At 38.0% G+C, this 23,994-nt stretch overlaps 1 protein-coding gene across 1 annotated transcript; it reads left to right on the top strand.

Moving 5' to 3' along the window:
• The first annotated feature begins 314 nt into the window (after positions 1–314).
• LOC140245201 (plexin-A1-like) lies at positions 315–23,704 on the top strand. Its single transcript, XM_072324794.1, has 20 exons — positions 315–412; positions 855–954; positions 1,486–1,725; positions 2,214–2,402; positions 2,536–2,758; positions 3,146–3,285; positions 3,801–3,922; positions 4,335–4,400; positions 5,098–5,175; positions 6,904–6,970; positions 7,366–7,509; positions 8,090–8,243; positions 9,421–9,521; positions 9,961–10,060; positions 10,415–10,500; positions 15,804–15,899; positions 16,838–17,001; positions 17,674–17,812; positions 22,774–22,908; positions 23,621–23,704. Exons 1-20 carry the CDS (start codon positions 315–317, stop codon positions 23,702–23,704), a joined length of 2,526 nt encoding a protein of 841 aa, XP_072180895.1.
• The last annotated feature ends 290 nt before the right edge of the window (positions 23,705–23,994 follow it).

The raw sequence follows: 23,994 nt of genomic DNA, 5'->3' as shown, positions 1-23,994 counted from the left end.
AACGTAACAGAAGACCCGCTCTTTCAGAAAATATGAAAAAGTCAAGTTCGGCTAGGTTTACCCATTTCACTTATTTTCAGTCCTCACGCAAAATCAGTGTGTGCGACTTTATGTTCGTTTTGAGGTGCACGGTCACATAGAGAGAGAGAGAGAGAGAGATAATTACATAACTATATAGACAGGAGTTTTATGAGAGAAAATGTATTTCAAAATTCAAAAGAATTTGAATATTTCAAAATTGCTGTAGAACGTACGAAGGAAGCGAAGCAAGATGCACCACCACTGCTGTCTCTGAGGGAGCACAAAGTTTGATCATGACGTTTGACGGAGCGGAAAGATTCTCACCTGACGCTTTCACAGTCCTGCCTAATCCCGTAGTTACGTCCGTGAACCGGGGAGAAACGATCATGTCGTATGTTATCATTCCACCCTTAGTTGGATAATAATTTTTAGTAATGTTGCTTGTTACCAAGGAAGAAGCCCTGCCACATGCCAGCACGGTCTCTCGCGACTTCTGTACAGCGACAGGGCTGTGGTTACCACAGAAGATTTGCCACATACAGTAGAAATATGTTTTGTATACTCACTTCATTTTCATTTGTGTTGTAAACGTTATATGTGTGTGTGTGTGTGTGTGTGTGTGTGTGTGTGTGGATGTTTGTGTGTAGCCATTTTCATATTCTGTCAATAAAAGGTACACGATAGAGTTTCAATATTTTCCCCCAAAGACTCCAGCACGCTAATGCTACTTCGATTGGTATGAAAAAAAAAAAAAAATTATTGTACCAAATTGCTTGATGCCATGACAACATGTCTTCATTTGTATTTTTCGTTGTTTTTTTTTTTTTTTTCAGAGGAGGATTACGAATGCACATTACAGGGGAACGATTTGATATCATCCAAGAGTCACGGATCATTTCACAGTCACTGTCATCTGGAGCATTCCGTACAGAGGTCTGATCTTTTGTTGACAGTGGACTGTCTTCCATCGGTCGATCATATTTTGCAAATGATGACACAGTGCAACACCTTCCTATATATCGAGCCTTAGAAGAGATATTTATCAGTTTGAAATGTATTTTTAATATACTTATTTACATGTTATTCAATTGAATTAGGGTGAATGTGAACTAATTTATACTTGTGATACGCTTCACAAACCGCGCGATGCAAACCATTAGCATAGTTGTCAAAAAGGTCAAAAAGATCCATGACATATACTCTACTACTACGACCAGTATTCAATGAACCATGACACCTATTTAGAATACTGATAATAAAAAGAAAGTAAACATTTACTTTGCACAACATTTAGGTGACCTTGAAATGTGTGTGTACATAATTATGTACAAAGTAGATACATCTGATTATTCATAGAAACATAAACAGTTTCTGAGCAGTAATTTTGCTTCTTCACCAACGTTAATGCACGAAATAATTATGAGAAGCTCTTACCCGATAGTAATAGTGATTTCTGCCTCACAGGTGTGTGTGAACGTGTCTCCAACTCTGTTGGTATGTCCCACACCTCCTTACCCGGATGGTCAGTCACACGGGAGAATGACAAGGCAATCCGACGCCAGGGCAGCAAATATAAACTTTGACCTCGATGGTTTCGTCATCAATGGCGGTATCATAACGTATCATCCAGATCCAGTTTATTTCGACATCGCTGAAAGTGATCGAACTGCTATTATCACTGATAATAAGAGGCTTGACTTGGAGGTGAGTTCATCATGGCATAATATACACCTATATTTACCATTTTCGGTATTGCTTACTGTGAAATTTCCCAACGTCATAACCATCAGGCAGTCAGCAGGCTTAAAATGGCGCTGTGACTGAACTTGTACGGTGAAAAAGAATCGAGGTTCTCTATACTGTTAAGTCTATCTAAATACGATTTGAGATTTTAACATAAATTCTTTATTAGTAGAAAATATCATCATTATCAGTTGAGACAGGAGTGTTGCTGTTTTGCATTTTGGACCACAAATGGCGATAAAGAGAAACTGGTCACATTTGCTTAAAGACTTTAGAAGAAGAATCGTAAGGAAATTGTCCTCCAGACATTTAACTGAGTGATTTTTTTTTTCTCATTATTCATTTATTTATTTTCTTTTTTTTTTGGGGGGGGGGTTGGTGTTTATTAACCGTTATATCTGTTGTTGTTTTTTGGCACATTACGTATTTTATTTTTTGTTTTATTGAAGGGACAATATTTAGACACAGTCAGCAACAAAGATGACGTACAAGTACTGATAGGCTCCGATGGAGAATGTGATGTTCTAATCCTGGAGTTCAACAGGTTGATTTGCCTCGTACCTATCCCACTTCCCGGGGCTGGTGATTACAACGGAAGTCTTGGAGAAGGCCCCACAAAGTCACTTCCTGCTGTGGTGGTAAGACAAATCGCTTGATTCTGAATGTTCAAGTACCCGTGGCAGTCTGATTGAAAATTTTCGAGTTATTCTATTTCATTGGAAGAAGCTTGAGCCAATAAACGAAACGCATTGATTTGGCGTTGTCTTTCAGGTCCAGCATGGACATTTGGAGTTCCGACCAGGTTTTGTCAAGACACACTCAGAATCAAATATCCTGGCAGTAGTCATCTCGATAGCAGTGATTGCCATTCTCGTTCTTCTGGCAGTAGGTGTAGGTATCGGATGGAGACTAACAAAGAAGAGGCAAGAAGCAAATCGAGTTCAAGAGGAATTGGAACTGGAACGACGGAGACTGAGGTCAAGAATAAAAGAAGGTATGGCACTTCAATAACAACAACAACAACTGCTACTACTACTATTACTACAACAATAACAAGCTCCACTTCTCTTTATTGTAGCTGTTTGTGTAATTTCTTTGCTAAACATGACATTCAAGAGGTCTAATTTGTTTTGTTCTTCTTTTTTCATGTGTTTTTCATCATCAATTGTCTGTATATAGGATCCATGACCTCGTTCTGTTTTCAAATAGCGTTTATTGTCACTTTCTTCCACATACTTGATAGGGATGAAGGAGGACATTGCATGCTAATCGTTTAGTTTGAAATGCTTTTCTTCTGTAGTATGTTTGCGTATGTTTGTTTGTTTATTGGTTTCATTTCGTTTTATTTTGTTTTTGTTTTTGCAATGAACTACATTGACAGTGCCTGATACTAAACTCGAGCTGACAGATGTGGACGAGCGAGTCAAGAAGTACGGGATCCCATTCAGAGATCACAACCAGTACGTGACAGTCATGCTCTTTGGTGGACTTGGAGTTCGTCCTGAGACATCGGACCCAGAGGTAGGAGAAAGTCGAGAAGAAAAATTGCCACTTAATTGATTCTTGCATATATCATAAGACCAGCCTGACACTAAAAATATATTTTTTCTTTTTACTGGAAACATACGTTTACTATCAAATTATATCCATGGTAGGCCTTATACAGCGTCCATACCAGTGCACATTAAAGTTCCATGGTAATTGCGCTGTCCCGAATTCATGATGCCAATGTCCGATCATGACGTCACAGGCTCTTTTACAAGTCTTTCCATAATGCAACCTTTTCTCCCTCTCTCTCTCTCTCTTGATGCAGTTAACACATGTACCAAAAATAAATCAATGCCATACAAACGATTAAAAAAGCCTACTATGTGAAGTTCGGATCTGGTAGACACAAAGTGATGAACTTGAGCCATGTCAGATGTTTCGATTCCTTAAGAAAAATAATCGGCTTGCAGGTCAGGGGCACTGAAAAAAAAAAAAAGGATTTGTGTTCAGCTGCGTCATCTCCTTCATTATCATTGTTTTCATGGCAGTATATGGAAGACTTCATGGAACAAGCAATAGTGTCTTTTTATCGGTCGCTGAAGGATGAGGAATCTGCCGTGGCTTTCATCCAAACTCTTGAAATGCAAAGGCAATACCAACAAAGTACAAGGTAATAGGACCATCGCAAGTGTGAATTAGAGAATCAATAGTTTTGGGGCGAGCAATTTCAAATAAAAATGTATGTTAATTTTTACGCCTTTATGCTCTGATGAAAGATGAAAAAGAGTGCTTTTGAATGAAAATCAACTAAACTTAATCCAGGAATAAGAACAATCCCTTGGACGTTGTCTGTTGGTGGATCGTTTTCATACAACCGTTTTCTTTAGTTTATTGACCGACTTCGTTTCGGCAGAAATATGAAATAATACATTTTTTTTGTGAAAGAGTGAGGATGAAGATAAAGTTTTTGCCGAAACAACAAAATGCTGCAAAAGATAAATCATGTTTTTACCTGAAAACATACAGTATATCTGGTTTAGATTTATTACAAAGGTGCACTTTTATATTGGTTTCCTTGCCAGGCAACTGATTGCATCACTTCTGTCTCTTATCTACGTGAGTGAGGGCAAAAGCATCTATTTCTCAAAGTGAGTGAAATTACGTCTCAGCAGAGTAGAAATCAAATACAGTCGCAAACACAGCCAAGAGATTTAAGTCACCATGAGTGCGACATGGATGTCCAATAAAGTCCTTGAGTAAAGATTAACGAAAACTTGTTTTAAAGATTTTACAGTGTAACAACCTAATTGCATGTCAGGCCTTCTAAGACGATATAATGTAAATTAAAGCGGCAGCAGTTCTGGATTTTAACACTGTTTAAAGTGAATGTTACTGTTTGGTATCATGACGCAGCTATGCCAATGTTATTGACTATTTTTTTTTTCTTTTGTTGTTTTGAAGCGTATGAGGTAAATCGGTGATGCTGGGTATAATTTCCTATTTTATATGTCTTAATAGTGGCGTTATACGGTATCTGTGTCACCCTTTAAAAGTCAAATAATATTGAATGTAGGCCCACATTCAGTCATCATGGCAGTGGCAGGCGCTTTTCATAACAATCTTGTTCAAAAGTATATATATATATATATATATATATATATATATATGCTCCTCGTAAAAAAACCCAAACAAACAAACATAAAAACCACAACGATTTATTGTCAGTCAATATGGCATTCGCCCCTGAGAAGATATGAGTTGAGGTTAAATCATTTTGGTATTTGCTCATCTACTTTTCGGAAAATGTAACATTTTTATGGTGGAGTATCGTTTTCTTATGAAAAGGTTGATTTCTAGGCTGGTTCGAGATAGGGTTGCTGTCACAGCAAGTTCTTCAGGAAGAATGGATGAGTTGTTTAGCAGGTAAGAGTGATATACATAATATTTGTTCACTGACTGAATAGGTTGATGTTCGTTGTTTCGAAGGTTCGTTCTTCCGAAGGCTTGTTATTTCAAAACACAAATTTCTGGTACCTAGAGGTTCGTCAATCCGAAAATGAAATAAGGTTATAATTATTTCGAAGGTTCGTTAATCCGAGAATGAAATAAGAGTCGTTACTCCGAAGGTTTATTATTCTGAAAGTTCGTTCATCCGAAAGTGATATAATGCCTGTAATTCCAGCAAGAGGGGGTGGCATAAAAGAGGAGGAGAATTTTTTTTTTTCATCATTGACTTTATTACAATTAATATTGCATTCCAGTATTTGTGTGTCTGAGTTTGTGGCCATGTAGGTCTGCGTGCTCTATCTAATTTTCATAGTTTGATAGAGCCTATCATTCAGAATAACGAAATGTTACTGAGTCAATACAGGAATATTGTAGAACACATCATTGAAAAATGGAGCAATCTGTTGAAAATTTATGAATTTTCAAAGTTTCGGTGCTGCCATCGCTGGATAAGAAGGCTACAATAGTTTGCGACGTCACAGTACACAATTCCTATGATATATTACTGATGTTATAAGATAACTATTATTCCTCTGCTTTCTAAAAGATGTATACAGTCGATTGCGCTTTCAGTAAGCTTGGGAAATGAATTTATTCACACTTTCTTCTCAGTTAATTTGATTCAATGATAAACTTTGAAGAATTATGAACTTGGGTGTTATACTTTCCAAGAATTCTGATCGCCTTGTGGCACCTTTGTCATGGAAGGTTATAACACATTATCGGTAAACATATTCGTGGCATCTGAATTTGTCTTTGGATGTCTTTGGATTGTGTGTATTGGGCAATCGTGTTATCATAAACTTTACTCTCTTTCGCTGTTACTTTCGAATGTGTATAGTGTGTTCCCTTTTATCATTTTTTCTATACCCACATGAATTTGTGTTTTCTAGTTCTGATTCATGCTTATAATGATACAAGTTCAAATGACGTTTTTGACATTTTTTTTTGTTCGTTCGTATTCATTTTGCTTCGCAAATCAAATCAAATTGAATAAAAAAATAAACTACACCAATGTGACAAATTAAAACAACACATAACCAAGTGACAAAGGAGCAACACAAAAGTGCAGTTGATACTCCATGCATAATAATTTTTTTTTTTGTAAAACATTTATAGTTACATATAATACAGATAAGGAAAATTTGATTCAATAACGAAGCAGAAGACCGTCAGCATAAGCATAGCTTGACTGGGTTGATGGCCTCACTTTTTTAACACTTATTAGTCTAGCCATCCTTTGATTATAAAAATTATGCCTTTAAATGTTTGCCGTCGATTGCATTGCCATATCATGTACTATCTGTATTGTATTATGAAGGGCTCTCTTTAAACAGGTTCATTTTAAGTATAATGGAATTATCATACCCTGCGATTATCTTCTGTTGTTTTGGGGTTGACGATGATGATGTTGTTGTTGTTGTTGGTTTAAAGAGAACTCGATGTAATGGAAATGAGATGTTCACATAATTATGATAACTGATGATAATTTGATGTCACTTAAAGATTGCAATAACAATGATTTCTTGATTTGATTGTCTTTATCGTTTTGCCAATATTCTTTAATAGTAGAATGTTGTCATCAATATTTACTGGGACCAACCTTTACTTTTTCTTATTTTTTGTTGTTGTTGTTTGCAACAGGTCGGAATCCATCGTAGACAGACTGTTGGCTAATTGGTTTGCTTTGTGCATGTGTGGGTACATCAAGGTAAGGATAAAGGTAGTCTTCTCAACTGTTTCAATATCTCTGAACGATATACGTCAGGAATATTTCTTCTGTAAATTATTGAAGCTAGTTTACTAGTTTTTGCAAGTTGTGTCGTTGATCTTAAAGGGAATCACTAAAATACATGACAAGCTTTTTTTCTATCCGAGTTCAAAGAAAATTGGTATCCATTACCATATAATCCACCTTATATAAGTATATGAAGAGTATATATATATATATATATATATACATATATATATATATATATATGATATATATATATATATATATATGTATAGATATGATTAACCTTGAGGAATACAGTGAGTTTATTTTGAAACATCCTTACCAGTGCATAATACGAAATGTTTCTTTTTTGTTCTCATACTTTGCAGCAAATGCTGTACCCGATGTTCATGTTGTATCAAGCCATGAAGTCTCAATGTGAAAAAGGACCAATCGATGCTATCACTGAAGAAGCATATTTCACTCTGGATTACAATCGCTTGTTCGACCAGGACATCACTTTCCAAGAAGTGGTAATTACCCATAAAATATTTCCACCCCTTATATGCGACATAAATTTGGAGAGCACAATGTAACTCAATGTCTATTCCAAGCAACGTTGACGCTGGATTTGCACTGTAACCCAAGAAGAAGTTAGTAAATAGTGTGCGTGCTGCGACGATTTCACAATCTATTTCAAGAATACAGCAATCTTTTTCGTAAATGATGTCAATCGATAGGGGAGAATTGTTCTCTTGATCATTTCGTGACAATGAGGCCAATTCTATCATTTCTGGGCCCCATTTTATCAAAAGATATCGTCGATTATAAATTTCCTTAATACCACACAGGCTGCCATAGATTTATGGAAATCGACAATATAATCAATTATTACTCTTCATAAAACAGGGCCCTTGTGTTGACACTATAAACGAAAAAAAAAAACATTGTATGCATGCAAGAGGGGAAAAATAAGTAGCACTTTCATTTCTGAAAGACATTGTTTATTTTCTGCACTTTATTGTTTTGGGTTTTTTAAAGCTTATTTTCGAATATGTCATACAGTAATTAGGAATCATATTCAGAACGGCTTTTTGGCGTTTCTTCTTCCAGGTACTTTTTGTCGTGGATGAAGACGACAATGCCTTCCTTAAGGTAAAGGTGTTGAATGTCGATACCGTGGGACAGGCAAAGCAGAAAATCTTGGATTCTATGTGGAAAGCTGGACATCGTCTTCTTCCGACCAATGGAGAGTCTTTGGATGTAGGTAGGTCTTTAAATACTCGTAAGCCATGCTGGTTCATGTAATACTTGACCCATGGCAAGACAGTCAATTTGATCACATGCTAGAATGAACTGTCTGGGGGCACAGGAAAGTTTTCGCTCTTTTTTGTATGCAGAACTTGAGGCAGTGTGTCAGAAAGAGACTTTCAGTCTAAAATCTGGAAACAAACTACCCAACCATATTATTTGGAAATAGGTGAAATCATCATAGTGTAAGTAAAGTGCAAACTTTGACAAGGAAGTTTGAAAATAGTATTAAAAGCAAACAATTATCCTGTGTGGATTAATGTGAAAAAGTAACAAGTTGCGTCTTATGATCTTTCTTGAGATTTGATGCCAATCTAATTATGTCGCCTGCGTAGCAAAAGCGAGGCATATGCGTCACTTTCCATCGTAGTCGGTGGCGTCGTCAACAATTTGACGTACTCAATAACTTTCCACAACTTTGAGCCATGACCACCAAACTAACACCACAGGTACATACCTGAATAATGCTGGTCAGGTTTGAGTATGGGTGATCGAAATTTGACAAGATAAAAGGTCAAAGGTCAATGAACTTTCCCTCACAAGCCCCGTACTCGCAGTCTTGTGGTGTACTGTCAATAACTTTCCACAGCTTTGAGCCATGACCATCAAACTAATTAATACACCAATGTTGCATAACCTGAAATATGCTAGTCAGGTTGGAATGTAGGTGAAGTCCGACTAGGTCCTAAAGGCTAAAATCTCTATATTATGATCATTAGCTGATAAGCACTGTACTTGCAATATTAGGTTCTACTCTAGACAGGTATATAGATAAGTTTACAAAGCCTTTAGCTGTGATGAGCATTTTTTTTTTTTTTGTTCAGCTTCTTCAGATCTTTATAACACATTCCTGCTTGGAAGCTATGTCAAGTCAACAAAATAATGTACATGATATACAAACTGCGATATGCAGACAAGACATCTCTTGGTGTTTGCTTGTTTTTCGACAATAATGAATATCGTCCTAATCATGTGGAAGATTTCAACTGTGTCCTCGAGATTTAAAAAAAAAAAAACCTACAAGGACACCATTAAGAATACAAAAAAAAGATAATCATAACATGTAACGAATAAAACTCTCTTCAAAGCTTAATACCCCTCTCCCCTCTCCCCCTACTATTTCACACTCAAAGTTTGGTTGAAAGACGCCGGGACATACCTGATCTTGCAAGACGAAGACGAAGGAACTGACGGTCATGTTTCGGGGAGAATGAATACTGTAAAGACGTACGGGGTAAGCGCCAAAACATTATTATGTGATGGCAGGCCAAGCAGTCCTAACCCTGTAATTCCTGCAGAGTATGTTATAGTTTTAGTTTCTTAATCATCGCACATTTGCAGATTAGGGCAGGAGATCGGCGAGGTTTTTAGTTGACACTTATATGAGCTTAATGTGAATGCCGATACAAGAGTGAGGTGGTAAATGTAGCATGCGAATATAGGGTGTCTCTGAAATCCTTAGAGGCGACTTTTATGGATGTGAAATACAGTATACAAAAGATGTTTAGGATTCCTCTGAATGTATCCACGCAATTTAATGCATGCCAATAAGTCCCCTTTTCATCGGCAAGATAAATATTTGGATAAAGCCCGTGTCACACTATATGTAACATTCCCGAGACTCATCTAAACATTGCATCTCTCTCTCTCTCTCTCTCTCTCTCTCGTACAAGTTGGATCATGGATGTCGAGTCACAGTCAGACCAAAGGAAGCTATGGCGGATTCCAGTGGATATCAAGAACTTGTTCCCTCCACGTTTTTCTCGAACAAATGTAAGATTACCTTCCTCTATCTTGCTTACTTTTATGCTGTCAATTCTTTGACAAATTATTAGATTTCATATACGTAGGCTATTCATATTCAATATATATATATATATATATATATATTCATATGACTTAAGTGTGCAGATTCATCTTGACCATTTTATTGTTCCTTTGAAATGTTTCGATTATTTTGAGTTTCGATACTACTACTTTTCTTGAATGGTTTAAATTTTCAACGGCAACGTCCAACTTCATCAGTACTGCACTTTTCGAGTATGTATAACTTAGTTTGACTCTTGCTTCCGAGTCTATTGTCAATCCTCTCATACACGGGTTGTTGTGTATATTTCCATCTCCTAGATGAAAGTTTGACAGCAGATCAGATTTCACCTCCCCCTGGCCCTTCGACCCAAAAGCCGAGCAACCTCGGAGCAACGCATCTAAAGGTAAGGGGTATATCTGTCTGATTTGACTAATCAAACATTAACCGTTGATTTCCTTAAAGTTTCATAATCCTCATGACGCAAAAGTCATGTTGTTGCGACACGGATTGTCGCCCCTACACGGATTGTCGCCTCTTGCTCGGGGCGACAATCCGTGACGGGCGCTGGCGGCACGGATTGTCGCCCCCTACACGGATTGTCGCCTGGCGACAATCCGTGACGCTTGTGCAGTTCCCAGTTTTTGACCTCGAAGGCGACAATCCGTGTTGGCAAAAAAATTTTTGCTACACGGATTGTCGCCCCGTCACAGATTGTCGCCCCGGGCTCGGGGTGGTTCCTCCGGTGTTAAGCTTTGGTGGGATGGGTATCACTGGTAAGTTATGCGTATAATAATAATAATAATAAACCATATTTATATGGCGCATATCACAAAAATAGATTAATGTCTCTATGCGCATTGAAGGAAAAAGGAACTAATAAATAGAAATAAGGAAAATAGACATGTGTGAGAGAGAGAGGAGGCAGAACAAGATGAAAAGTGACAGAGCTGTGACAAACATTGCTTAGTTTTAAACCTGGTCCACGGACATGTTAAAGAGATATGTTTTCAACAAACGCTTAAAATCATCTACTGTATTAATTTGCTTAAGATACGTGGGTAATTTGTTCCATAACTCTGCTGCTGCCAGTTGAAAAGATCTTGCGCCATAAAATTGTGTTGATATTGTGGGGGTGTGCAACAGAAGTTTGGACTGAGAGCGTATGTGTGTGTGTGTGTGTGTGTGTGTGTGTGTGTGTGTATTGTGAGCTGCATGATATGTGATGTGTATGATTTGTTGTGTGTGTGTGTCTGTGTGTGTGTGTGTAAGTGTGTGTATGTGTGTGTGTTTGGAGTATAATAATACAATTATGTAGAAACTGTGCATGTGTTGTGGTCATAGTGGTAGTGGTTTGTTTGTCTGTGTGTATACGTGTGCCTGTATGCTTACGTGTGTATGTGGAATATAGCGGCGCTACTCTGGCAATACAAACGCCTTCAGAGTGTATGAGCACGTGTTTAAAAAATTCACGCCAGCGTTGATCTAAAAATAGTAAGGGTGTGTGAACCAATATCAGCGGAGAGGCAGGCTAGGCGAGAGAGAGACCGAGAGAAAATACATACGAGGGAGGTACCCTCCCAAAATGTTATTGTCTTTGTTCATTTTTCACTGCAGTCATTTTCTTCCATCAGTCTTATAAACTAGAACGTCCATACCACTATTCTTTGTCCCAGAATAGGTTTGGCATGCTTTATGCATGAGCGAATAATTTCCACACGCCGTAAAAAATTTGTCAATCGTTAGTTGATTTTAGCACAAACGAACTGCCATTGCACACCGCTTGTAGCGGCATAAGAAGTTTAATATAGACAACACTATCCCTCAATAGGTAGTGATTAACACCCCCAAAATAGTAGAGCAACCCCAAACCCCAAAACAATGCATGCTCTGTTCAGTACCCTAATTTGCATAGTAGAACACCCAAGCTAATTTGCATAGAGCACATGCCTTCACTCTCAAGGCAGTGCACAGTCTTTGTTAGCAGAGTGAGTTTGGAAGCTTTGAGGACAAGCAGTGTCTTCTAAGAGCAATGAGGAGAGTTATATTTTGTGACCAGGATACGTAACAGTTGGTAAGTCCAATTCATATTGATATCCTTCTTTGATTTGTGTATACACATATATTCCTCATTAATTGAGAGCATATAATTAAGTTGTTAATGAGTATCTGAATGAGAGTAAATCTCTTTGTTTCATGCTCCATGTCGATGTGTAGACGTATTCAACCCACACAGGGTAGAATGTATTGGAATCAACTTTCCATGAGTATGAGAAGAATACTTGGATTGGTATATTACACAATGTATAATATATAATGGAAAGATGTTGTATTGCTAAGTGTTCCTAGACAGTTTGGAAGACTAACTTACAATGACATACAAAGTAGATTAACTTGTTTGGAGCATGGATATTCAAAGTGTAGTACATTGCACTTGTTCACTGTATATAGTGTATATATGCCTATGTGTGTTTTAGGACCCAGAGCATGGCTGGGGGATAGAGAGAGAGAGAGAGAGAGAGAGAGTGGTGGGTGCAGTGCAGCCCCAAGTAGAGATAGTTGCCATGGAGACCACTCCAGAACAGTGATGGTCTGTGTAGTTAGCTGTGCAGTGCACAGGATAGGTTGGTAGGGGGATGTAATCCAGAACCCTGTACAGCTGTACTATATAGTTCAATAAGGAAGTTAAGTACTGAAACAAACAAACAAACTGCCCAGTGAAGCTTAGGGGCTTTTGCCCATCGTAGTTGTACTAGCACTGGCAGTGGTAATATAAACAGTGTATTTAATTTGTTTTTATTCAGCCTGAATGGATAGGTTTCTACACAATTGCCACAAATAAGTTATATGAAAGTTTGACAGCAGTTGGAATTGATATACTGACAGATATACGTCATATTCAGATCGACTACTGTACACTGAATACATCTAAAATGCATGTTGCATTAAGTAATTAACAGGTTTGGGATAATATTACTCAAACAGTCATAATAAACAATTTGTCGTAGATAATAAACAATTTGTCGTAGAGCGCAAGCTACATTTAAGTCTTTGAGCGCTAAGTAATATGTTAAATTGGTGTATATCAATTTGGTTGAAGTTGATACAAGTGTAATTAATATGAATGTTTCTTCATGTGTTTCTGTCACAGTGAACCACTATACTACACTACACTGCACTACACTACACTACACTTCAATTCACTACACGTCGCTTGACATCGCTATACTCACGTCACACAGATGACATTATGCTGTTGTGAGCTGCATGAGCCGGATAACTGAATAAAGTCACTTTAATAGCCAGTGGAAAGCAAAGGACTGCGTCTATGACAAGTGTTATGATTCAGATTCTGACTGTGCGTGTATATGAACAGTGCGTTTGCAACGTTAAAAATCTACAAATGTAGTAAGGTCCTGCAGACGAGGCTACACCGCTAATACATACGTAATACAAACAAACACCAACAAACACTCAAACAAATCCTCATAATGCAAATAAACCAACTCAACACTTTTTTCCTTGATATTCATTGATTTCATTCAAATCATTCATAAATCGACTCATTCTGGGTGTAACATGAAAAAAAAGTTACAAATGGCAATTCGAAACAGAAACAAATCCATTTGTCAATTTATACCACAAATAATCTCACTTCAACATAGATAACTCGATTATAGACCAACCCTACTAACAATTTCTTCACGAGAAAGTTTTGACATGTAGGGCCCTACCAAACCTATATTCCTTGAATATATTGGTTTGGATCATGTAACACCTTCTTACTTACAAGGGCTTTTATACATAAAAAAAAAACACAAATACGTTACACGAATCTAGAATGAAATCAGTCATAAAAAAACCCGACCACCCCCTCCCCTCCCCATCCGAAACAAATCTAGGGCCTACATCTATCCTAAATATTAAATCCTACCAACATCTGTCATACCATTTATAACTATCCTTCTTCAAATCCAATCCCCAACCCACCAACCCCTGATTAAACAAAACCTACATCATCCCACTCCCACATTCACCAACCCAAATACATACACACACACACACACACACACACGCACGCACAAACGGACACTAAATTATCATGTGCACGCGCACATACACACTTCCTTGAAACCTCACCATGACTTTTTACATGGCATGTTTGCATGGATGTAGCCATGTAAGTTATGTGTTAGTATTTCAATGATTATGTCCAAAACGATATTACCCAGTAAAATGTGCTTCGAGGGCGGGCGACAATCCGTGCCGCCAGCCCCCTACACGGATTGTCGCCAGGCGACAATCCGTGTAGGGGGCGACAATCCGTGCCGCCAACGCCCGTCACGGATTGTCGCCCCGAGCAGGAGGCGACAATCCGTGTAGGGGCGACAATCCGTGTCGCAACACATGTCAAGATATTTATCACGTTTTTGTACTTCGAAATCAGCTTTATGTTGCAACGTCACGTTGAATTTGACGATGCGAAGCTTTAGATTTGCGGCGCGGACGTTTGAGACGACGCTTGAGCTGGACATTCTCCTCTTCCTTCCCTGCGTCGTGTTGAAAAGCAGCTTTAGATTACGCCCAGACGCAACCAAAGAGATTTTTCTTCTCTCCATCACTTATTGGGGAAAAGCTCTTAGGACGCAACCTATAAAAAATAAAATGGCGCCCCATTTATGATCGGTGCATGAAGTTGGTCTTTACGTCGTGAATTGAGCGGACGTAAAAATAGCCCAGAACGCGTAGTGAAAACTCAGACGATGCGAGATATAAATAGATCGGCTTTGATACACGATTCTGCGCATTCTCAGAACATTTTGCCCTCTGTACGTCCCCGTCGCAAAAATCTAAAGCTCCCCAATGCATAAAGTTTAAAAGGTCAAATATGAATTTCTTTTGATATCGCATTTAATCCTTGTATTTCATTTTGGCTTCTAGTTACAGTGGGAAATCTATGTCACATAGGTATGATATACACTCAGCAAAAAAAGAAAGTAAACACTTTTTCGAGGTCATATTTTTCATGGAAGAACTTTATGAAAATCAATGTATTATATACCATATTAAAGGTAATTTAATTGGCTATCAAACTCAAAAACAAAAAAGCATAAAGATGGATAAATGAGCAGAATTTCTTTATTTCTTTCTTTTAAACTAGTGATTTAAACTCCATGTGACAATTTCGAGAACCAAACATTATTTACAATTTCCCTATTTGAAAAAAGAATTTCAAATATTACCATTTTTCTTAATTATTACTTCTTCTCTTATTTCATATCAATTTAGATTTGACATATGATGCTTTATTTTCTTCCATTATTATTAGCCTTCATTGGTTTTTTAGGCTTTAAAGATATCAGAGAGCTCAAAGGTTTGTTTTTTGCAACTTAAGTCATGTTTCTTTTTGTGTGAAATGTGTTGTTTGTTCTTATTGTTCTATGATATATATATCAACCATTCCGTCACTTGGTGATGTAATATCTCATTCTAATTTAGGAGGAAAAAGATTGCGGATGAATTCTCTACAAGCAGTGTGATAATTGAAAACAGAATTACCCAATAAAGGTGGTATCTTTCTTCTCAAGAGTATAATTATCAATAATCATTCGACATCTGCTTTCAAGAAGAACAGTCGACATGACATAATTTTTTGCTACTTCATGGCACTTGGAATTGCATTATTACCTGTTACAGGAAACTCTGCAGCTGAGGACGGATGACACCAACACCCCAGTTTACGGCACACAGGGGCGCGCTGGGCTGGGTAGAGATCTCGCTATAGCTCACATGCTGACTACAAAGGTAGGCCTTTTATCCACATGTATTATTTTACATGTTCATGTTCATATTTTACCTATTGTTCACGTAATGTACATTTAACCTTTTGAATACTCTAATATGTGACCCTGCACCTCAAAACAAACAAAAAGTCGCGAGACATGAATTTTTAGTTAAGACCATATTCTGAAAGAGCAGACTTTAAGCTTTAAGATGATGTATAACTCAAATCAAATGGACTCTCCTAACCTATCTAAATATTGGAAAGAAAGCACAAACTCAGGAAAAGTGTAAACTGAGAAAAGGGGCTCTGAAGTACAGTGTCTATTCAAGCGCTTAATCTTTACCAAAGCGTGCTGGCTGTGCGATGAATGGGACAAAAACCAGGAAGTAAACCACCAGAGTAACAACAATGAAGGGATTATCAGATTAGACTGAAATTAAGCATGCCTCATTAACACATTCTGCCCATAATTAATGTCAACTTTCAAAGCAGTAGCATTATCCTTTCAAAAGGTATTAGAGTTTAAAGTGAAGAGTGTGGACAAGGTTTTTCAGAAATGAAAAAGGGATTCTAAAGACACACCTAATCACACTGTTCTACCAAAAATGTTTGAGATAAACTGCTAAAAAAACACACACTTTCCTGCCCGTTTTATGATACCAAAATTTTAGCATAATGTAAAGAAGACCCGCTCTTTCAGAAAATATGAAAAAGTCAAGTTCGGCTAGGTTGACCCATTTCACTTATTTTCAGTCCTCACGCAAAATCAGTGTGTGCGACTTTATGTTCGTTTTGAGGTGCACGGTCACATATGATTTCGTCATAATTTGTTGGAGCAGTAATAATTCATAAAATTGTTATCATCATCTTATCACCATCGTAATTCTTCTAATTACCATTACTGCTGTTGAATGAAAATGGATGAAGAAGATGAATGAGAAATTCTCGTCCTTCACAGGCTGCAGTCAGTCCATACGTGACGAACGTTTTGGAATCGATGTTCAAGTTCCCACAAAAATATCCGCTCCCGGTCAGGCATCTCTTCGACACCTTTGACGAGGTTGCTAGAGAAACTGCAGTTGGCAGTAATACCAACGTGGCGGAAAGATGGAAAAGGAATTGGTAATGAAACGTTAATATAGCGTTATTTGATAAATGTGTGGATTATCTGACTGTAACCCTACGTTTCCAAAACTTGTGTTCTCAAGGCCCTGAAATGTGCATCTGGGCCGAACAACTTCATTTTAACCATGATAGTGTGTTAAAAGACCATATGGAAATACTCATGTAGTAGCAAGTGACCATAACCTTGAATACCTTTACGATCAATAACGTGCGTTCTTGATTATTGTACACCTTTTGCTGCTGTGTTGTTGTTTTTTTCACAGTGGGGCCATCAAGTTTCAAAACCTTTCCTTTCTTCCACACGTAATTAAGGGTGACTCACTTCACATGTAAAAAACCTCTCTCCGGTAGACCTGTTGCAATTCCTGTAGGAACATTAATGTTTATGACTTCTCATCAACCTATAGCTCTGTACCTTCGCTATTAGAATTTTACCCTTATACAGAAATTCGATTTCATGATTTTTCATCGGTTTTATCTTATTGACATTTTGGCTGATATCAATGTTATTAAAGCAATCATCATTCAAGAACTTCAGCGGGTATTTGGGGGATCGCCTTCGATAACTTTCCGTGCCGAAGCACTGTATCGGCGTTCTGAAAAATTAGCGTTACGTATACTTGAATTTCAGGCATTTTACATGGAAATACTCTTTCTGATTCCTTTCAGCTTGACGCAATTCTGGGTTGGACTTCTCGCCAGAATTCCTTCTCTGTTCAACATGCCGAGGTCAGACCCAGCGGACCAATGCCTGAACGTGCTCGTTGACGCCATCAACCACGCCTTGAAAGATGAGCCACCTCCAGAGGTTCGTCCGCCTTGGTATCTATGTTTGTAACGGCAACGGTTGCTAATCCCGAAAATGAAATGGTTTATCGAGCATGCCGAAGGCTGAAAATCCTCCTACATTCTTATTGTGCCATGAACTTAAAATGAATTACTTTTCTCCTCATTTCGAAACGGTGTTGTACTCATAAATGCTGACGTGAAAGATATTTATTTAGTGATAGCTAACAAACCTAGAAGAGTACTAAGAACGTTTGCAATATGATAATTCTTTGCTTCGGTGAATGAATATGGAATATAAACGTCCTTTAGCTAATTATGAACAATGGTGAAAATAATTACTACATACATGTAATCATATCAGATATTGATTAACGGCTGCAGGTCACGATTATGACATGATTATTGCTGTTTTACCTTCACCAGCGGGTTGTTCTTTTTTATGAGCTTGTTTGCTACCGGTGTCTTTTTGCCAAGTTACGCAAAAATTCCGTATGGAATTTCAAGAAAGTTTCGATAATGGTCTGAAACCGACTAAGAAATAAATGATAATGTTTTAGTACATGATCTGCGTCACTGTCTTGATCCAAGAATTTTCCAAAAGAGTGATTGTCATCAAGCAATAAGGGACGTTCAAGATTTTACTACACAGCTCCTCAACGAATGTCCAAGGTGTGGTCAGAAAACTCAGGTTAACCTTACATAAATCTTTTTTAACGACTCAAAATTTGTTCTTTGTCCGGGCAATATACTCCGAATCTTGAGACTCAAAATGGTAATATTAATACGGTTCGAGAAAAATGGGATACCGTATTGATATGAAACAATACGCAGGGCTGCACACTGGCGCCGGTCCGACGGTCAAAGACCGGTAAAAGTCACTGTCGGACCGGTAACTTTTCAGGAAATCCACAACTTACCGGTCCGACATGACCAGTAAAAAAAAAAAAAAATAAATAAAAAAAAATATTGGTGGGGTCAGTAGAAAGAAAAAGAGCAGCCCCGATCAGGGAGAAACAGAATGCAAGATATCGCACTGTTCAACAAGTTTTACGCAAGTTTTCGTTTATGTCTACCGGTGCAATTTGTACAGTAAACGGGATTAGTTTTGAGCACTAGCAGTCGACCAGTTATCGGAGTCGCGCTAGCTTGCGCATTTGGCGCTGCTCACGCACTGCATGCAATGCAATACATGCAAAGCATGTACAGTGTAACTGCTTTTCGATTGCTTGCGATCGGCGGTCATGCCAGACAAGAAGCATTGATAGAAGCGCACGCATTTCTGGGGCATTTTACTCATGATTTTTAACGCAAGATCGATCCGATCCCGGCTTCGCTGCAGCGTGGCAGTTATGTTAGAACTAATATACTAGTGTCGATTTTTAGAAAAAGTTAAAACACATTCGATATTCAGCGATACAGTAAATGGATCTGATTGCGTTTATTTTCATTTTACACAGTCATTTCACAAATGAATATTTTCATTCGCTCAGAATGGTCTCATAATGAAGATAGGCGCAAAATAGGCGTGAACTTTTTAAGAACGCATGCACAAAATGTGAAGAGATAATACTAGGGAGAAAAAAAAAAAACATGAAATCATGGCAGTCCCGCTTACATTGAGGTAGAAATCGTCCCAAAAAGGATCATAAATTCGACCGGCCGCGTCGTATCTTTCAAAAGCTTATGATGTACGAAATGCGAAGAGATTATAGAGGAGAAAAAAAAAATAAAGGAAACAGTTTGGTGAGTGCATCATAAAAGATTACAGCCGAATAACAATTCATGAAATCAACGCAATCCCGTTGAAATTTGAGGAAATAATAGGCGCAAAAAGGATCTTGAATTCAGTCCTGCATGCCGTGTTGTTCATCAAAAACGCATGCACAAATGCGACGAGATTGTCGGGAGAAAAATAAAAAACACATTTTTACCCTTCTGGTGCGTGCATTACAAAAGATTACATCCGAAGTAATTCATGAAATCGCCACAATCCCGCTGATATTTGCAGGTAGAAATAGGCGCAAAAAGGATCGTGAATTCAGCCGTGTCGTATACCTTTTAAGAACGCATGTACGAAATGGGAAAAGATTAGCGGGAGAAAAATAAAGGACACATTTTCACCCCTTTTGGCGATTGCATCATATAGATTACAGCCGAATAGTAATTCATGAAAATTTGGCAATCCCGTTGGAATTTGAGTATAAACAATAATAGGCGCAAAAAGAATATCGAATTCGGCCCTGCATGCAATGTATAATTTTGAAAACGCATGCACAAATGCGAAGAAATTATCGGGAGAAAAATAAAGAACGTATTTTCAACCCTTCTGGTGAATGTATCACAAAAGATAACAGCCGAAATAATTAATGACATATCGCAATCCCGCTGATATTTGATGTAGAAATAGGCGCTAAAAGGATCGTAAATTCGGCCGTGACGTATCGGCATGTACGCAATGCGAAGTGATTATTGGGTGAAAAATACAGGACACATTTTCAACCCCTTTTGGCCCGTGCATCATAAAGATTAGAGCCGAATAATAATTCATAAAATCATCGCGTTCCCGTTGAAGTTTGAGGAAACGATTGGCGCAAAAGAATCATGATTTTTGGCCGTGTCGTGTATCTTTTAAGAACGCATTTACGAAATGCGAAGAGTTTATCGCGGAAAAATAAAGGACACATTTTCAACCCATTTTGGCGCGTGTATCATAAAAGATTGCATCCGAAGTTATACACGTAATCATCGCAATCCCGCTGATATTTGAGGTAGAAATAGGCGCAAAAAGGATCGTGAATTCGGCCGTGTCGTATACCTTTCAAGAACGCATGTACGGAATGCGAAGAGATTATGGGGAGAAAAATAAAGAACGCATTTTCAACCATTCTAGTTGGTGTGCGCATCACAAAAGATTACATCTGAAGTAATTCATGAAATTGCCACAATTCGGTTGATATTCAATGTAGAAATAGGCGATAAAAGGGTCGTGAATTCGGCCGTGTGGTATACGCAAGTACGAAATGCGAGGTGATCATTGGGAGAAAAAAAAAGACACATTTTCACCCCCTTTTGGCCCGTGCATCATAAAGATTACAGCCGAATAATAATTCATGAAATCATCGCAATCCCGTTGAAGTTTGAGGAAACAATAGGCGCAAAAAGAATCATGATTTTTGGCCGTGTCGTATATCTTTTAAGAACGCATTTACGAAATGCGAAGTATATCCGGGAAAAATAAAGGACACATTTCCAACCCATTTTGGCGCGTTATCATAAAAGATTACAGCCGAAGTTATTCATAAAATCATCGCAATCCCGCTGATATTTGAGGTAGAAATAGGCGTAAAAAGGATCGTGAATTCCGCCGTGTTGTATACCTTTCAAGAACGCATGTACGGAATGCGAAGAGATTATGGGGAGAAAAATAAAGATCGCATTTTCAACCATTCTAGCCGGTGCGTGCATCACAAAAAGTTACATCCGAAGTAATTCATGAAATCGCCACAATTCCGCTGATATTTGAGGTAGAAATAGGCGCAAAAAGTATCATGAATTCGGCTGTGTGGAACATCTTTAAGAACGCACTTACGAAATTCGAAGAGTTTATTAGGAAAAAGTAAAGGACACATTTTCAACCCATTTTGGCGCGTGCATCATAAAAGATTACAGCCGAAGTAATTTATAAAATCGTCACAATCCCGCTGATTATTTGAGGTAGAAATGGGCGCAAAAAGTATCATGAATTCGGCCATGTGGTGCATCAAAGAACGCACTTACGAAATTCGAAGAGTTTATCGGGAAAAACTAAAGGACACATTTTCAACCTCTTTTGGCGCTTGCATCAGAAAATATTACAGCCGAAGTAATTTATGAAATCGTCACAATCCCGCTAATATTTGAGGTAGAAATAGGCGCAAAAAGTATCATGAATTCGGCCATGTGGTGCATCCTTTTTAAGAACGCACTTACGAAATTCGAAGAGTTTATTGGGAAAAACTAAAGGACACATTTTCAACCTCTTTTGGCGCTTGCATCAGAAAATATTACAGCCGAAGTAATTTATGAAATCGTCACAATCCCGCTGATTATTTGAGGTAGAAATAGGCGCAAAAAGTATCATGAATTCGGCCATGTGGTGCATCTTTTTAAGAACGCACTTACGAAATTCGAAGAGTTTATCGGGAAAAACTAAAGGACACATTTTCAATCTTTTGGCGCTTGCATCAGAAAATATTACAGCCGAAGTAATTTATGAAATCGTCACAATCCCGCTAATATTTGAGGTGGAAATGGGCGCAAAAAGGATTGCAAATTCGGCCCTGCATGTCGTGTGCCTTTCAAGAACGCTTGCACGAATGCGAATAGATTATCGGGAGAAAAATAAAGAACTCCTTGGAGCGCGTACATCAGAAAATTTCACAGCTAAAATAATTCATTAAATCGTCGCAATCCAACTGACCACCAAGAGCAGGTTACGCAGCAAGTTCGTGCGCCGATGTTTAGAAAAAGTCACAAACGCATTTGATACAATCTAATTTTGTTCATTATCATTTTACACTGTAATTCACAAACAAACATTCTAGTTTTTCCTATCTTTTTTTTTTAAATTTCTTGTGCAATAGATAATGCGAGTTTAAAAAAAATATATATATTAATCTGTAAAATGTACATGGGTGGGGGGGGGGGTACGTCCATAAAAAAAAAGAAAATAAGTTTATTTTTTAGGTTGTCGTTGTTGACCGGTAAATTTTCTGTTCAGACCGGTAAAAATGTTAAAACGGGGCATTTACCGGTCCGACAGAGACAGGTTGGACCGGCAGAAAAAATGGGTTAGTGTGCAGCCCTGCAATACGTTTGGGGAAATTCACCTGCATTAAGTGGAGGTCTATGTGTAGCTCCTTGCTCTGTTATTCTTTTCATTTAGAATAATTTCATGTAGTAATATATCATGCTCTACACATTGTACCACCCCACATTCAGACTTCAAAGCAACAACCTTACTTCGGAGATTACGCCCTCCAATCGCGTATGGTGACCACGTTCTGCAACGGCGTGGCAGGTCTACCCAAAGCACGCCAAACAAAGTTGTTCAGTGCTTGTGCCTCTGTCACAAAGGTATTCAAACATTGAAACATCTATAGGAAATTTGTCTTGTCTCATCGTGTACTCATTAAAAATATGTATCCTGCGGTAATCCATGAAAGTTGATTTCTTCAGCTCGTTCGCCGACGTCAAATACTTCCAGCTGATAAAGAGTAGATGCCCTGAGTGGCTAATCTGTTCTGGCATATCTGGAGTTTATCATAAAGGGCGATGATATTCTGGTATCAAAATGACCTCCCTCCCCACTTTTAAAGGTGTCCTGGAAAGTTATCATGCTCGAATATAGTTTGATTTGCAAGAAAAAAAAAATCATTATCAGTACATTATTAAGATGCTTTTATGTAAAGGTGATAATTGATTGCAATTGGTAGGACCTATTTGTGATAATTAATTGGTAGAATGTGCAGCATTTCCTTTGCCACTTCCGAAGTGAAGTGCTGCCATAACGAAGTATAAATGAGAACCAAGAAGATACATTCATTGTTCATAAAGATATTTAATGTAGAATCAGTTTGTTCAGTAAAAAAGATACTTGTGAGACGATTATCATACACCTATTTCAATGACTCATAAAAGACTATGTGACACTTCAGACGTGTATAAGATGCTTTTGGTAAGCAAAATCATATCAACCCTTTTACAAGTTAAAACAAAATAGATTGTAATAAATTGACAATGATGATGAACTTTGTTATTAACTGAAGACACTTCACTTTTGAAACAGGAGTTCCGAGGGCACTTTAGCCACCACACCGCACTCCTACAGCTCTTCAACCTGACCAAACACGACCTGCAAGACATGCTTTAGTGAGCACACGGGACATCTGGTTGTCGTCTTCATCAGCGTCAAAGCATCACTTCAATACAAGTTCACTATAAGACAAGACATAATTTTGTTCTCTCTATATCCCATTTGTGTACATCAATGTATGGATTTGTACCAATGCAGTGTCAGAGTTTCATAAAGCAAGGTCCGCGTAGTACTAATATTGAAGATTGTGTAAGAAAGACCAATTACCAAGAGGAACAAAATGGAGAAGCAATTTCATCGCTCCAGGGAATATCCATGCCACTCAGTTTGAACTCATACGTGATGCT

This window comes from Diadema setosum, chromosome 2, assembly GCF_964275005.1.
Source record: "Diadema setosum chromosome 2, eeDiaSeto1, whole genome shotgun sequence".
Classification (NCBI taxonomy): Eukaryota; Metazoa; Echinodermata; class Echinoidea; order Diadematoida; family Diadematidae; genus Diadema; species Diadema setosum.
Note: the sequence above shows the minus strand (reverse complement) of the source record. Positions and strands in the feature narration are given on the sequence as shown.